This window comes from Oncorhynchus nerka, linkage group LG23 (assembly GCF_034236695.1).
Source record: "Oncorhynchus nerka isolate Pitt River linkage group LG23, Oner_Uvic_2.0, whole genome shotgun sequence".
NCBI classification, from domain to species: Eukaryota; Metazoa; Chordata; class Actinopteri; order Salmoniformes; family Salmonidae; genus Oncorhynchus; species Oncorhynchus nerka.
The window spans coordinates 57,313,484-57,329,589 of record NC_088418.1 but is presented as its reverse complement, the minus strand read 5'-3'; the positions used below and the strand labels follow the sequence as shown (position 1 = coordinate 57,329,589).

The 16,106-nt window shown below is 45.6% G+C and overlaps 1 protein-coding gene across 1 annotated transcript in view; it reads left to right on the top strand.

Moving 5' to 3' along the window:
- Nucleotides 1-15,049, top strand: part of LOC115118200 (guanine nucleotide-binding protein G(i) subunit alpha-1-like) — a 36,680-nt gene extending 21,631 nt beyond the window's left edge. The window contains exons 3-9 of the mRNA XM_065008348.1: nt 4,883-5,024; nt 5,244-5,401; nt 6,592-6,720; nt 8,529-8,658; nt 10,287-10,440; nt 12,714-12,934; nt 13,806-15,049. Coding sequence (XP_064864420.1) covers nt 4,883-5,024; nt 5,244-5,401; nt 6,592-6,720; nt 8,529-8,658; nt 10,287-10,440; nt 12,714-12,904 — 904 coding nt within the window. The 3' untranslated portion in view covers nt 12,905-12,934; nt 13,806-15,049. The remainder of the gene's footprint in view (nt 1-4,882; nt 5,025-5,243; nt 5,402-6,591; nt 6,721-8,528; nt 8,659-10,286; nt 10,441-12,713; nt 12,935-13,805) is intronic.
- The last annotated feature ends 1,057 nt before the right edge of the window (nt 15,050-16,106 follow it).

The window sequence follows — 16,106 nt, the reverse complement described above, 5'->3', positions numbered from 1 at the left end:
TGCTCCGTGTTCCTCGTGGTGACTCACTGACTGTAGTTGTGTTGCTCCGTGTTCCTCGTGGTGACTCACTGACTGTAGTTGTGTTGCTCCGTGTTCCTCGTGGTGACTCACTGACTGTAGTTGTGTTGCTCCGTGTTCCTCGTGGTGACTCACTGACTGTAGTTGTGTTGCTCCGTGTTCCTCGTGGTGACTCACTGACTGTTGTTGTGTTGCTCCGTGTTCCTCGTGGTGACTCACTGACTGTAGTTGTGTTGCTCCGTGTTCCTCGTGGTGACTCACTGACTGTAGTTGTGTTGCTCCGTGTTCCTCGTGGTGACTCACTGACTGTAGTTGTGTTGCTCCGTGTTCCTCGTGGTGGTTGACTGTAGTTGTGTTGCTCCGTGTTCCGTGGTGGTTGACGTGGTGGTTGACTGGTAGTTGTGTTGCTCCGTGTTCCTCGTGGTGACTCACTGACTGTAGTTGTGTTGCTCCGGTTCCTCGTGGTGACTCACTGACTGTAGTTGTGTTGCTCCGTGTTCCTCGTGGTGACTCACTGACTGTAGTTGTGTTGCTCCGTGTTCCTCGTGGTGACTCACTGACTGTAGTTGTGTTGCTCCGTGTTCCTCGTGGTGACTCACTGACTGTAGTTGTGTTGCTCCGTGTTCCTCGTGGTGGTTGACTGTAGTTGTGTTGCTCCGTGTTCCTCGTGGTGACTCACTGACTGTAGTTGTGTTGCTCCGTGTTCCTCGTGGTGACTCACTGACTGTAGTTGTGTTGCTCCGTGTTCCTCGTGGTGACTCACTGACTGTAGTTGTGTTGCTCCGGGTTCCTCGTGGTGACTCACTGACTGTAGTTGTGTTGCTCCGTGTTCCTCGTGGTGGTTGACTGTAGTTGTGTTGCTCCGGGTTCCTCGTGGTGACTCACTGACTGTAGTTGTGTTGCTCCGTGTTCCTCGTGGTGACTCACTGACTGTAGTTGTGTTGCTCCGTGTTCCTCGTGGTGGTTGACTGTAGTTGTGTTGCTCCGTGTTCCTCGTGGTGACTCACTGACTGTAGTTGTGTTGCTCCGTGTTCCTCGTGGTGGTTGACTGTAGTTGTGTTGCTCCGTGTTCCTCGTGGTGACTCACTGACTGTAGTTGTGTTGCTCCGGGTTCCTCGTGGTGACTCACTGACTGTAGTTGTGTTGCTCCGTGTTCCTCGTGGTGACTCACTGACTGTAGTTGTGTTGCTCCGGGTTCCTCGTGGTGACTCACTGACTGTAGTTGTGTTGCTCCGTGTTCCTCGTGGTGACTCACTGACTGTAGTTGTGTTGCTCCGGTTCCTCGTGGTGACTCACTGACTGTAGTTGTGTTGCTCCGTGTTCCTCGTGGTGACTCACTGACTGTAGTTGTGTTGCTCCGGGTTCCTCGTGGTGACTCACTGACTGTAGTTGTGTTGCTCCGTGTTCCTCGTGGTGACTCACTGACTGTAGTTGTGTTGCTCCGTGTTCCTCGTGGTGGTTGACTGTAGTTGTGTTGCTCCTTGTTCCTCGTGGTGACTCACTGACTGTAGTTGTGTTGCTCCGTGTTCCTCGTGGTGGTTGACTGTAGTTGTGTTGCTCCGTGTTCCTCGTGGTGACTCACTGACTGACTGTAGACTTGACTGTAGTTGTTGCTCCGTGTTCCTCGTGGTGACTCACTGACTGTAGTTGTGTTGCTCCGTGTTCCTCGTGGTGACTTGACTGTAGTTGTGTTGCTCCGTGTTCCTCGTGGTGACTCACTGACTGTAGTTGTGTTGCTCCGTGTTCCTCGTGGTGACTCACTGACTGTAGTTGTGTTGCTCCGGGTTCCTCGTGGTGGTTGACTGTAGTTGTGTTGCTCCGTGTTCCTCGTGGTGACTCACTGACTGTAGTTGTGTTGCTCCGGGTTCCTCGTGGTGACTCACTGACTGTAGTTGTGTTGCTCCGGGTTCCTCGTGGTGACTCACTGACTGTAGTTGTGTTGCTCCGTGTTCCTCGTCGTGGTGACTCACTGACTGTAGTTGTGTTGCTCCGTGTTCCTCGTAGTGGTGGTTGACTGTAGTTGTGTTGCTCCGTGTTCCTCGTGGTGACTCACTGACTGTAGTTGTGTTGCTCCGTGTTCCTCGTGGTGGTTGACTGTAGTTGTGTTGCTCCGTGTTCCTCGTGGTGACTCACTGACTGTAGTTGTGTTGCTCCGTGTTCCTCGTGGTGACTCACTGACTGTAGTTGTGTTGCTCCGTGTTCCTCGTGGTGGACTCACTGACTGTAGTTGTGTTGCTCCGGTGTTCCTCGTGGTGACTCACTGACTGTAGTTGTGTTGCTCCGTGTTCCTCGTGGTGACTCACTGACTGTAGTTGTGTTGCTCCGGGTTCCTCGTGGTGACTCACTGACTGTAGTTGTGTTGCTCCGTGTTCCTCGTGGTGACTCACTGACTGTAGTTGTGTTGCTCCGTGTTCCTCGTGGTGACTCACTGACTGTAGTTGTGTTGCTCCGTGTTCCTCGTGGTGACTCACTGACTGTAGTTGTGTTGCTCCGTGTTCCTCGTGGTGACTCACTGACTGTAGTTGTGTTGCTCCGTGTTCCTCGTGGTGACTCACTGACTGTAGTTGTGTTGCTCCGTGTTCCTCGTGGTGACTCACTGACTGTAGTTGTGTTGCTCCGTGTTCCTCGTGGTGGTTGACTGTAGTTGTGTTGCTCCGTGTTCCTCGTGGTGGTTGACTGTAGTTGTGTTGCTCCGTGTTCCTCGTGGTGACTCACTGACTGTAGTTGTGTTGCTCCGGGTTCCTCGTGGTGACTCACTGACTGTAGTTGTGTTGCTCCGTGTTCCTCGTGGTGACTCACTGACTGTAGTTGTGTTGCTCCGTGTTCCTCGTGGTGACTCACTGACTGTAGTTGTGTTGCTCCGGTTCCTCGTGGTGACTCACTGACTGTAGTTGTGTTGCTCCGTGTTCCCTGGTGGACTTGACTGTAGTTGTGTTGCTCCGTGTTCCTCGTTGACTGTAGTTGTGTTGCTCCGGGTTCTCGTGGTGGTTGACTGTAGTTGTGTTGCTCCGTGTTCCTCGTGGTGACTCACTGACTGTAGTTGTGTTGCTCCGTGTTCCTCGTGGTGACTCACTGACTGTAGTTGTGTTGCTCCGGGTTCCTCGTGGTGACTCACTGACTGTAGTTGTGTTGCTCCGTGTTCCTCGTGGTGGTTGACTGTAGTTGTGTTGCTCCGTGTTCCTCGTGGTGACTCACTGACTGTAGTTGTGTTGCTCCGTGTTCCTCGTGGTGGTTGACTGTAGTTGTGTTGCTCCGTGTTCCTCGTGGTGACTCACTGACTGTAGTTGTGTTGCTCCGGGTTCCTCGTGGTGACTCACTGACTGTAGTTGTGTTGCTCCGTGTTCCTCGTGGTGACTCACTGACTGTAGTTGTGTTGCTCCGGGTTCCTCGTGGTGACTCACTGACTGTAGTTGTGTTCCTCGTGGTGGTTGACTGTAGTTGTGTTGCTCCGTGTTCCTCGTGGTGACTCACTGACTGTAGTTGTGTTGCTCCGTGTTCCTCGTGGTGACTCACTGACTGTAGTTGTGTTGCTCCGTGTTCCTCGTGGTGGTTGACTGTAGTTGTGTTGCTCCGTGTTCCTCGTGGTGACTCACTGACTGTAGTTGTGTTGCTCCGTGTTCCTCGTGGTGGTTGACTGTAGTTGTGTTGCTCCGTGTTCCTCGTGGTGACTCACTGACTGTAGTTGTGTTGCTCCGGGTTCCTCGTGGTGACTCACTGACTGTAGTTGTGTTGCTCCGTGTTCCTCGTGGTGACTCACTGACTGTAGTTGTGTTGCTCCGGGTTCCTCGTGGTGACTCACTGACTGTAGTTGTGTTGCTCCGGGTTCCTCGTGGTGACTCACTGACTGTAGTTGTGTTGCTCCGGGTTCCTCGTGGTGACTCACTGACTGTAGTTGTGTTGCTCCGTGTTCCTCGTGGTGACTCACTGACTGTAGTTGTGTTGCTCCGGGTTCCTCGTGGTGACTCACTGACTGTAGTTGTGTTGCTCCGTGTTCCTCGTGGTGACTCACTGACTGTAGTTGTGTTGCTCCGTGTTCCTCGTGGTGACTCACTGACTGTGTGTTGCTGTGTTGCTCTGACTGTAGTTGTGTTCCGGGTTCGTGGTGACTCACTGACTGTAGTTGTGTTGCTCCGTGTTCCTCGTGGTGACTCACTGACTGTAGTTGTGTTGCTCCGTGTTCCTCGTGGTGACTCACTGACTGTAGTTGTGTTGCTCCGTGTTCCTCGTGGTGACTCACTGACTGTAGTTGTGTTGCTCCGTGTTCCTCGTGGTGACTCACTGACTGTAGTTGTGTTGCTCCGTGTTCCTCGTGGTGACTCACTGACTGTAGTTGTGTTGCTCCGTGTTCCTCGTGGTGACTCACTGACTGTAGTTGTGTTGCTCCGGGTTCCTCGTGGTGACTCACTGACTGTAGTTGTGTTGCTCCGGGTTCCTCGTGGTGACTCACTGACTGTAGTTGTGTTGCTCCGGGTTCCTCGTGGTGACTCACTGACTGTAGTTGTGTTGCTCCGGGTTCCTCGTGGTGACTCACTGACTGTAGTTGTGTTGCTCCGGGTTCCTCGTGGTGGTTGACTGTAGTTGTGTTGCTCCGGGTTCCTCGTGGTGGTTGACTGTAGTTGTGTTGCTCCGGGTTCCTCGTGGTGACTCACTGACTGTAGTTGTGTTGCTCCGTGTTCCTCGTGGTGGTTGACTGTAGTTGTGTTGCTCCGTGTTCCTCGTGGTGACTCACTGACTGTAGTTGTGTTGCTCCGGGTTCCTCGTGGTGACTCACTGACTGTAGTTGTGTTGCTCCTCATGGTGGTTGACTGTAGTTGTGTTCTTAATGGTGGTTGACTGTAGTTGTGTCCTCTGTCCCGTGTGTCAGGATCATCCACGAGGCAGGTTACTCGGAGGAGGAGTGTAAACAGTACAGGGCTGTGGTCTACAGCAACACCATCCAGTCCATCATCGCTGTCATCAGAGCCATGGGACGACTCAAGATCGACTTTGGAGACGCCGCCAGAGCCGTGAGTGGGCTAGACATGATGATGATGGATTGCATTTATCAAAGCCTTCTGACTAAAACTATAAACACACCCAATCACAGGCCCAACGCTGATGATGCCATGGCAGTATTATTAATGCTATTGATGGTGATGATGGTAGGGATGATTTTCACAGTGGAACCGATGGTGACGATTTGATGGTAATAGTGATGGTTGTGCTGACGGACTGCTCTCTCCCAGGATGATGCGAGACAGCTGTTTGTGCTGGCGGGGTCGGCAGAGGAAGGCTTCATGACGGCGGAGCTGGCCGGGGTCATCAAACGCCTGTGGAAGGACGGAGGGGTACAGGCCTGCTTCAGCCGATCACGAGAGTACCAGCTCAACGACTCTGCAGCATAGTGGGTCACACACACACACACCACCTTGTCCTGCTCACACAGTCTGCTCAGCTTGGTCTGACACACACACACACACACACACACACACAGTTCCTCTTCCTCCCTAATTCTCATTCCTCTGCAATAACCAAAGGCCTTGAGCAGTCCATTTATTACAGATGCCCGCCCACTCTCTGGCAGACATGTATATCTCTACTGCCTACAGTCCAGTCTGCTTGGTGTTTCAATCTTGAGTGAGACTGTCAATATTTGTTTTGTGTGGGGGTGTCACCCCTGTAGTAGGACTGTAACACACAGGTTGCAGCATGTCTGCTGATTCCTTAACTGTAGCATTTATCTCATGTAGCTGTCTAACAGCAGATTGGCCAGGGCTGTTGTGTTTACCAAACCCTGGTAGCAAAACACCACAGACAGAAGAGCTAGAAAACATGTCCAAATCCCTTTGTCAGTGGGCAGCATTTGAGCTCGACTCCCTCGGTTCAGTTGTTTTTTTTCTGAAGTGGTTGTTCTTTTTTCGTCCGCATTGTGCCACAGCCTTTCCATTAGCCAATGAAGTCACCAGAGGGGCGGCCCCTGCGGTGTGTCATGAGAAACGGAACAGACGTCATCGATTGGCTCTCTGGCCTCAAGTGCCGTAGCTGCTGGCTATTTCCAAATCAATACCCAGAATCCTTTTGGCCAGGACCACACACACACACACACACACACACACCCACACCCACAGACCAGCGTCACGTAGCCTGCCGACCGGCCTCCACAGCGAGGCTGCTGACCCCGATCTCTTCTGTTTGTTTGGGTTAAAACACCTGTGCTGAGTAGTGTGTAATTACTGCTGCCGTAATCTTTTGGAAGAGTAATACAGGGTAGAGTGTTTGATGTGTGGGGGGGGTTCTACTGTAGATTTACTGTTGAGGGGGCAGGTGTGTGCGACAAGTCCAGAACTGAGCCCTATGTGGACTATTTTTGGAAAGATTGGCTTATAGGGACCATTCTGGGGGGCACTGATAGTGTGGAAGAGAGTTGGAAAAATGTAACTTGTTTTAACCAGTTCAAGATATAGAAGCAGACATGGTTCATGGCCAAACAAGATTTCAATAGGTTATTGTCCTATTGTTCCATTGATGTATGTGAATTGGATGCATTGACTCCCATCTAAAAAAAATCTCTCTCCCCCTCCCCCCATTCTCCAGTTACTTAAACGATTTGGACAGGATATCCCAAACCACCTATATCCCGACCCAGCAGGATGTCCTGAGGACCAGAGTCAAAACCACAGGCATTGTGGAGACACATTTCACCTTCAAGGACCTCCACTTTAAGTGAGCACTTCCTCCAAATCCCTTTTTAAGTGTAGTCATATTCCCTACTTTAAACAGGATAACTCAATCTACCTCCCTACTGTGCCTATTGAATCTCTCAAACCCATAGAAATGTCCTTAGTCCAGTGGTTTCATTGTGCCTGGATGACAGCTGACCATACGGCATCAGCAGTGAATCATATCTGTTCTAGAATTCCATTGGCTGATGCCAGAGAGGAAAGGGGAACGGTTGGCTCACTGGTCAATACCCATATTTCCAGTGTTGGGGATTAGTGAACTACATGTAGTTCAACTAGTAATTGAACTGCATTTTACAGTAGCTTGGTGGTTGTTCTACTAAATCCAAATCTAGGTTGTGTTTTCTGTAGTTGGCTACACCACTACATAGTAAGACAGTTAACTACACACTACTTTTTTACCATGTAGTGGTGAAGCTAATTACTGGAACTACACACTACTTCTTTACCATGTACCGGTGTAGCTAACTACTGGAACTATACACTACTTCTTTACCATGTAGCGGTGTAGCTAACTACTGGAACTACACACTACTTCTTTACCATGTAGCGGTGTAGCTAACTACTGGAACTACACTCTACTTCTTTATCATGTAGCGGTGTAGCTAACTACTGGAACTACACACTACTTCTTTACCATGTAGCGGTGTAGCTAATTACTGGAACTACACACTACTTCTTTACCATGTACCGGTGTAGCTAATTACTGGAACTACACACTACTTCTTTATCATGTAGCGGTGTAGCTAACTACTGGAACTACACACTACTTCTTTACCATGTAGCGGTGTAGCTAATTACTGGAACTACACACTACTTCTTTACCATGTACAGGTGTAGCTAATTACTGGAACTACACACTACTTCTTTATCATGTAGCGGTGTAGCTAACTACTGGAACTACACACTACTTCTTTACCATGTAGCGGTGTAGCTAACTACTGGAACTACACACTACTTCTTTTGCAAAAAGAAAAAATAATACCTGCCTAATTGTCACTTGAAACAAAATTACATATTAAAAGTAACTTTAGTTAAGAAAATTATATTTTCCTTAATGGAAGCATTAGTGTAGCTTTACTTCTTTCAGTGTGAAGTAATTGGTAGCTTGGTAAACTATATTTTCAGAGTAGCTTCCCCAACACCGCATATTTAGTTGTTTTATCACATCTGTCCCCCACTCCATGTCCAATCGGATATCAAGCCCTTTAAAAATGCTCTTCCTCAACAGTTTGTTCAGCCAAGCCACTCAGTGCAACTCAGCAGAGAAAACTATGTGGAGCCAATCCAATGCAAACCATATCTAAGTACATTAGAGCCCCACAGCCGTCTGTGTGCCAATGGGTGGAAACTGGCTCACAAAGCGGGTGACATTGTTAGGGCTTGTTCCCTTGGGTTACGTTAATGGGTTATACAGCTCAAAGTGCAAATTGTTAAAGGTATAAACAAGAATGTTATTTAAAATACAAAAACATTACATTTAACGAAGTTTATACATTTATACCCCACAAAAAAATATTAAACAATTATACCCTCCCTTCTAAATATTTTATTCTGTGTTGAGCATTTCTACTGTGTACCATCTCTCCACAACACAGAAAAGCCTAAAAAAATACAAATGCACGTATTCTCTGTCATTTCCACCTGGTGGCCCGTTTAACCATCTAACACTTAAACCCATGTTTTCCCTAGTGGCCAATAGCCAATAAAGTTGTTTGTCTTGTGTGAGACGTGCATGGAAACATGCTCCGTTTACATTGTCTGGTGCATTATCCTCCACTTCCTCCTCAGGATGTTTGATGTTGGAGGTCAGAGGTCCGAGAGGAAGAAGTGGATCCACTGCTTCGAGGGTGTCACTGCCATCATCTTCTGTGTGGCGCTCAGCGACTATGATCTGGTGCTGGCTGAAGATGAGGAGATGGTGAGTTCCTGTCCAACGATGGACATGAAATAAGTGTACATGTACAGTACCAGTCAAAAGTTTGGAAATGCCTACTCATTCAAGGGTTTCTTTATTTTTACTATTTTCTACACTGTAGAATACCAGTGAAGACATCAAAACTATGGAATCATGTAGTAACCAAAGAAGAAGAGTTAAACAAATCTAAATATATTTTAGATACTTCAATGTAGCCACCCTTTGCCTTGATGACAGCTTTGTACACTCTTGGCATTCTATTAACCAGCTTCACTTGGAATGCTTTTCCAACAGTCTTTAAGGAGTTCCCACATATGCTGAGCACTTGTTGGCTCAAAGGACAGATTTCTACCGGTCTAATGTCCATTGCTCGTGTTTCTTGGCCCAAGCAAGTCTCTTCTTATTGGTGTCCTTTAGTAGTGGTTTCTTTGCAGCAATTTGACCATGAAGGCCTGATTTCACAGTCTCCTCTGAACAGTTGATGTTGATGTCTGTTACTTGAACTCTGTGAAGCATTTATTTGGACTGCAATTTCTGAGGCTAGTAACTCTAATAAACTTATCCTCTGCAGCAGAGGTAACTCTGGGCCTTCCTTTCCTGTGGCAGTTTCATCATAATGTTTGATGGTTTTTGCAACTGCACTTGAAGAAACTTTCGAATTTCTTGAACTTTTATGGATTGACTGACCTCCATTTCTTAAAGTAATGATGGTCTATCGTTTCTCTTTGCTTATTTGAGCTGTTCTTGCCATATAATGGATTTGGTCTTTTACCAAATAGGGCTATCTTCTGTATACCACCCCACCTTGTCACAACACAACTGATTGGTTCAAACACATTAAGAAGGAAAGAAAATCCACAAATTAACTTTTCACAAGCCACACCTGTTAATTGAAATGCATTCCAGGTGAACACCTCATGAAGTTGGTTGAGAGAATGCCAAGAATGTGCAAAGCTATCAAAGCAAAGAGTCCCTACTTTGAAGAATCTCAAATATAAAATATGTTTTGATTTGTTTAACACTGTTTTGTTTACTACGTGATTCCATGTGTTATTTCATAGTTTTGATGTCTTCACTATTATTTTGTAAGGAAAACTCTGGAATGAGTAGGTGTGTCCAAACGTTTGACTGGTATTGTGTATCTGTATGAAACCAGCCAAGTCCTGAACAAAAAATTGTTCTCAATATAATATTTACTTTGAACGTGCATTTTAGTGCTGGACTAAGCTTCATTCTGGGTCTGTGAAACTGTCTCTACGAGTCCAAACATGTTTCTGAGTATATCTCGATAGTCTAAATAGGCTTTCTCTCCTCAACTCCTTTCCTTCATCTGCACTGATCTGAAAACATAGGATAAAGCAATATGGTGGACGTCCTAGCAGGTGTTTGCTTTCACCTGTCCCGTTTTTCCACATCAGTGCAGGGTAGCTAGTGGTTAGAGTGTTGGACTAGTAACCGGAATGTTGCAAGTTCAAACCCTGAGCTGACAAGGTACAAATCTGTCGTTCTGCCCCTGAACAGGCAGTTAACCCACTGTTCCTAGGCCGTCGAAGGTAAAAAAAAAAAATGAAGGCCTGTAGTTCGAAGCCCCACAAAAACCATTGTCCAATGTTGCCGTTTTCTCTCCCCAGAACCGGATGCATGAGAGCATGAAGCTGTTTGACTCCATCTGCAACAACAAGTGGTTCACAGACACCTCCATCATCCTCTTCCTCAACAAGAAAGACCTGTTTGAGGAGAAGATCAAGAAGAGTCCTCTAACTATCTGTTACCCAGAATACGCAGGTACAGTAACACAGCCAACCAGCCATGGTAGACTGTCTATTGAATGATTGGTGATGAGTGTGTGACTTATCACTGGAGTTGTCTGTACATTTTCTATGATTTCTTTGTCATTTGCACAACTGAACAAATAGAACTGAATGTCCATGAGTGGAAAGAGGATCTCATATAAACATATAGCGCCGGTAATATAGTGTAGTTACTGAACATATGCAGATGGTATGTTCCACCGCATCAGTGTTGTGACCAGAGACGTTCAACAGACATTAGTCACTTCTACCTTTTTAAAGAGACCAACGAGAACAACACAAATAGCGGAAAGCCAGGAGGTAGGACATAGTGTTTCTCTATCACCTGTTCCTCCATAACACCACAGGGAGGATATCCCATTTCAACACAGTTCCCATGTGGTCACTTCCTGTGTAATTGTGTTGTCTATACTGGGGAGTATAAGAAATGTTGATCTTTTGTTTCTTGGTTGGTTTCTTATTTTATTTTGTATGGATGACATATGCTTGTTGTGAACAGTTGAAGTCGGAAGTTTACATACACCTTAGCCAAATTCCTGACATTTAATCCTCGTAAAAAAAATACCTGTCTTAGGTCAGTTAGGATAACCACTTTATTTTAAGAATGTGAAATGTCAGAATAATAGTGTAGAGTGATTTTATTTTAGCTTTTATTTCTTTCATCACATTCCCAGTGGGTCAGAAGTTTATATACACTCAATTAGTATTTTGTAGCATTGCCTTTAAATTGTTTAACTTGGGTCAAACATTTCGGTAGCCTTCAATAAGCTTCCCACAATAAATTGGGTGAATTTTGGCCCATTCCTCCTGACAGAGCTGGTGCAACTGAGTCAGGTTTGCAGGCCTCCTTGCTCACATGCTTTTTCAGTTCTGCCCACAAATTTTCTATAGGCTTGAGGACAGGGCTTTGTGATGGCCACTCCAATACCTTGACTTTTGTCCTTAAGGCATTTCACCACAACTTTGGAAGTATGCTTGGGGTCATTGTCCATTTGGAAGACCCATTTGTGACCAAGCTCCAACTTCCTGACTGATGTCTTGAGATGTTGCTTCAATATATCCACATAATTTTCCTCCCTCATGATGCCATCTATTTTGTGAATTGCACCAGTCCCTCCTGCAGCAAAGCACCCCCACAACATGATGCTACCACAGCCATGCTTCACGGTTGGGATGATGTTCTTCAGCTTGCAAGCATCCCCGTTTTCCTCCAACATAACAATGGTCCTTATGGCCAAAAAGTTATATTTTTGTTTAATCAGACCAGAGGACATTTCTCCAAAAAGTTTGATCTTTGTCCCCATGTGCAGTTGCAAACCGTAGTCTGGCTTTTTTATGGCGGTTTTGGAGCAGTGGCTTCATCCTTGCTGAGCGGCCTTTCAGGTTATGTCGATATAGGACTCGTTTTACTGTGGATGTAGATATTTTTGTACCTGTTTCCTCCAGCATCTTCACAAGGTCCTTTGCTGTTGTTCTGGGGATTGATTTGTACTTTTCGCACCAAAGTACGTTCATCTCTAGGAGACAGAACTCCTTCCTGAGCGGTATGATGGCTGCGTGGTCCCATGGTGTTTCTACTTGCATACTATTGTTTGTACAGATGAACGTGGTACCTTCAAGAGTTTGGAAATTGCTCCCAAGGATGAACCAGACTTGTGGAGGTCTACAATTTCTTTCTGAGGTCTTGGCTGATTTCTTTTGATTTTCCCATGATGTCAAGCAAAGAGGCACTGAGTTTGAAGGTAGGCCTTGAAATATATCCACAGGTACATCTCCAATTGACTCAAATGGTGTCAATTAAGCTATCAGAAGCTTCTAAAGCCATGACATAATTTTCTGAAATTTTCCAAGCTGTGTAAAGGCACAGTATGTAAACGTCTGACCCACTGGAATTCTCATACAGTGAAATAATCTGTCTGTAAGCAATTGTTAGAAAAATGACTTGTGTCATGCACAAAGTAGATGTCCTAACCGACTTTCCAAAACTATAGTTTGTTAACAAGAAATTTGTGGAGTGGTTGAAAATGGAGTTTTAATGACTCCAACCTATGTGTATGTAAACTTCCGACTTCAACTGTATGTACTGTCTTAACTATGGGATGAATTCTAACTTGCTCTTCAATTCTCACTTAGTCTCCTATTAACATCAATTCATGACATAGTGAGAATGACTGAAGCAGAGGTTGGGATTCATCCCTTATGAGGAACACCATTACAAATGTGGGGGTTTTCTTGTCTTGCGACCAGGCTCCAACACTTACGAGGAAGCTGCGGCCTACATCCAGTGTCAGTTTGAGGACCTGAACAAGAGGAAGGACACCAAGGAGATCTACACCCACTTCACCTGCGCCACCGACACCAAGAACGTGCAGTTTGTCTTCGACGCCGTCACTGACGTCATCATCAAGAACAACCTGAAGGACTGTGGACTCTTCTAAATCCTGGATTTGATCGATGGAAGTTTTCTGGTGAGCCCACCTTTTTTCGTTCCCTTTCTCCATCAGTCTTTCCCTCTGTCTCTCCCTTCTCATCGCTTCTCCTTGTGCAACATAGCCCTGCCTGCGAACTTGTGAACCTGTGTCCGTATGTGTAGAGTGTTCGGGGATCGATGTTTGCGCTACATGGTTGAGGCCACATGTCTGACTGGTGGCTGCCATGAGTGCTCACAGTGCCAGTGTTGAAGACTTACAAACATACCGTAAGCTCACCCCACAGCGAGCTTCAAATGTCGCAACCACCAGTTCGATTGCTCAAACGGTTGGTACGTTGTCAATGTGGGAGGTCACGTGTGTTGCGAAGCAGAGGATCGCTGGTTCAAGCCCAGTATGGGGACAGGGAGAGTGGAGGAAACCAAACTGTTAGCAGCACACTGAGATCCGTTACATTAGCATGCTGCAGTCATAGCCAGGGGCGGTTTCAGGCAGGCTGCATCGTGTTGCCCACATTGTGCTAAACTAGTATGCCAGCTTTCCCAGAGGGTGAGAGTTATCCTCAGGAGCTCTTGTTGTCGTGTGTATCTCTACCTTCGGAAGACTGGCATCCAACTTCAAACGTTTTATAATCAATTGACGTGTTTGAATTGCGCTGCTTCCAGGCTGCATTTGAGATGCAGTTTAACCCTTTCATTATCAACTACTTGTTAAATCTAATCATCTGAAATCAAGGCCCTCTGGAGTCTATTCGGGAGTCTAGTTAAATGCTCTGCTTCAATAATATGTTTGGGGGATGATCATGGCATGGTCAAACAATATTTTCAGGATATTTGAATGGAACGGCCTTTTGTACTGCCAGGCAGACAATAAGATCTAATGGTGTGTCTTCCTCTATTTCTCTCTCTAGGTGGTGAAAAGCCAGCATAATGTGCATTTTCGGGGAGAAGATCAGGAGAATCTGAGTGGGGAGAATCAATTATGGACCATTTGCTGTACTGTATTCCACTTTTAATGGATTTATTTATGTTTTTATCTTGGAACATTTTGAATTTGTGTTTAAACATTTGTGTTTGATGTTTGTCATTGTAAAATCATTTTCACACTTTTCTTTTTTGGAAGAAGCTTGTTTTATTTAGTTTGTTCCTTTTTTATGCCCTCTGGAAAAGGAAGCTTGTTTTATTTAGTTTGTTCCTTTTTTATACCCTCTGGAAAAGGAAGCTTGTTTTATTTAGTTTGTTCCTTTTTTATGCCCTCTGGAAAAGGAAGCTTGTTTTATTTAGTTTGTTCCTTTTTTATGCCCTCTGGAAAAGGAAGCTTGTTTTATTTAGTTTGTTCCTTTTTTATGCCCTCTGGAAAAGGAAGCTTGTTTTATTTAGTTTGTTCCTTTTTATGCCCTCTGGAAAAGGAAGCTTGTTTTATTTAGTTTGTTCCTTTTTTATGCCCTCTGGAAAAGGAAGCTTGTTTTATTTAGTTTGTTCCTTTTTTATGCCCTCTGGAAAAGGAAGCTTGCCTTTTGGTGGAAATATTCCTTTTCTCCCTCCCCAATTGTTAGGGGAAAGGGATTTGATTTGAGCTCAGTTTGGTACTGTGCCTTTGCATGTTCTTTTCTCTGTGGTCACTGACCAAATTGCTATTTTTTTGCCTGCTAAAATTGTTCCAACATAAAACGTGAAACGTTTCCTTAGGGATATTAACAATCTTTTGTGCACATTCCCAACCAATTTAGTGGCGGAATTCCCCGTGGTCCAAAGGTGTGTTTGTGTGTGTCTCGATGGTGACCAACGCAGCCCCGCCCCCAGGCTGTCCCATACTGACAAAGGGATGTGGTTTTTAACAGTACACCATATCAAATGTGTATCCAATATGAACCCTAGCTAGGTCAAGGAGCTTACGTTATGCTGTGGAATTAAAGAACAGCTAAACCGGAGTAATATTTTACTGTATATTTTAAGATTTATTTAAGGAGATTTCGGGGACTTGGTCTCTACGATCACTGCAGAATCACAATTGTAAAGCAAAGTAAAAATGGATGGGGAACAAACACATGGTTATGGTCTGTAACCAGCCACAGCTGTCTGTGTGTTCTCCAACAGACGGGGAGCCTTTGTACACTTATTCCCTTATTTTGCTAATAAAACCCTTTACAAACCATTCAGTGAACCTGGCGTCTTCAGTGCTCTCCCGAGTCTATTAATCCGTATGTCATGTAGTCACCCTCATCTATTCATCCGTATGTCATGTAGTCACCCTCATCTATTCATCCTTATGTCATGTAGTCACCCTCATCTATTCATCCCTGTGTCATGTAGTTACCCTCATCTATTCATCCCTGTGTCATGTAGTCACCCTCATCTATTCATCCTTGTGTCATGTAGTCACCCTCATCTATTCATCCTTGTGTCATGTAGTCACCCTCATCTATTCATCCCTGTGTCATGTAGTCACCCTCATCTATTCATCCTTGTCATGTAGTCACCCTCATATATTCATCCTTGTGTCATGTAGTCACCCTCATCTATTCATCCCTGTGTCATGTAGTCACCCTCATCTATTCATCCTTGTGTCATGTAGTCACCCTCATCTATTCATCCCTGTGTCATGTAGTCACCCTCATCTATTCATCCTTGTGTCATGTAGTCACCCTCATCTATTCATCCTTGTGTCATGTAGTCACCCTCATCTATTCATCCCTGTGTCATGTAGTCACCCTCATCTATTCATCCCTGTGTCATGTAGTCACCCTCATCTATTCATCCTTGTCATGTAGTCACCCTCATCTATTCATCCTTGTGTCATGTAGTCACCCTCATCTATTCATCCTTGTGTCATGTAGTCACCCTCATCTATTCATCCTTGTGTCATGTAGTCACCCTCATCTATTCATCCTTGTGTCATGTAGTCACCCTCATCTATTCATCCCTGTGTCATGTAGTCACCCTCATCTATTCATCCTTGTCATGTAGTCACCCTCATATATTCATCCTTGTGTCATGTAGTCACCCTCATCTATTCATCCCTGTGTCATGTAGTCACCCTCATCTATTCATCCTTGTGTCATGTAGTTACCCTCATCTATTCATCCCTGTATCATGTAGTCACCCTCATCTATTCATCCTTGTGTCATGTAGTCACCCTCATCTATTCATCCTTGTGTCATGTAGTCACCCTCATCTATTCATCCTTGTGTCATGTAGTCACCCTCATCTAT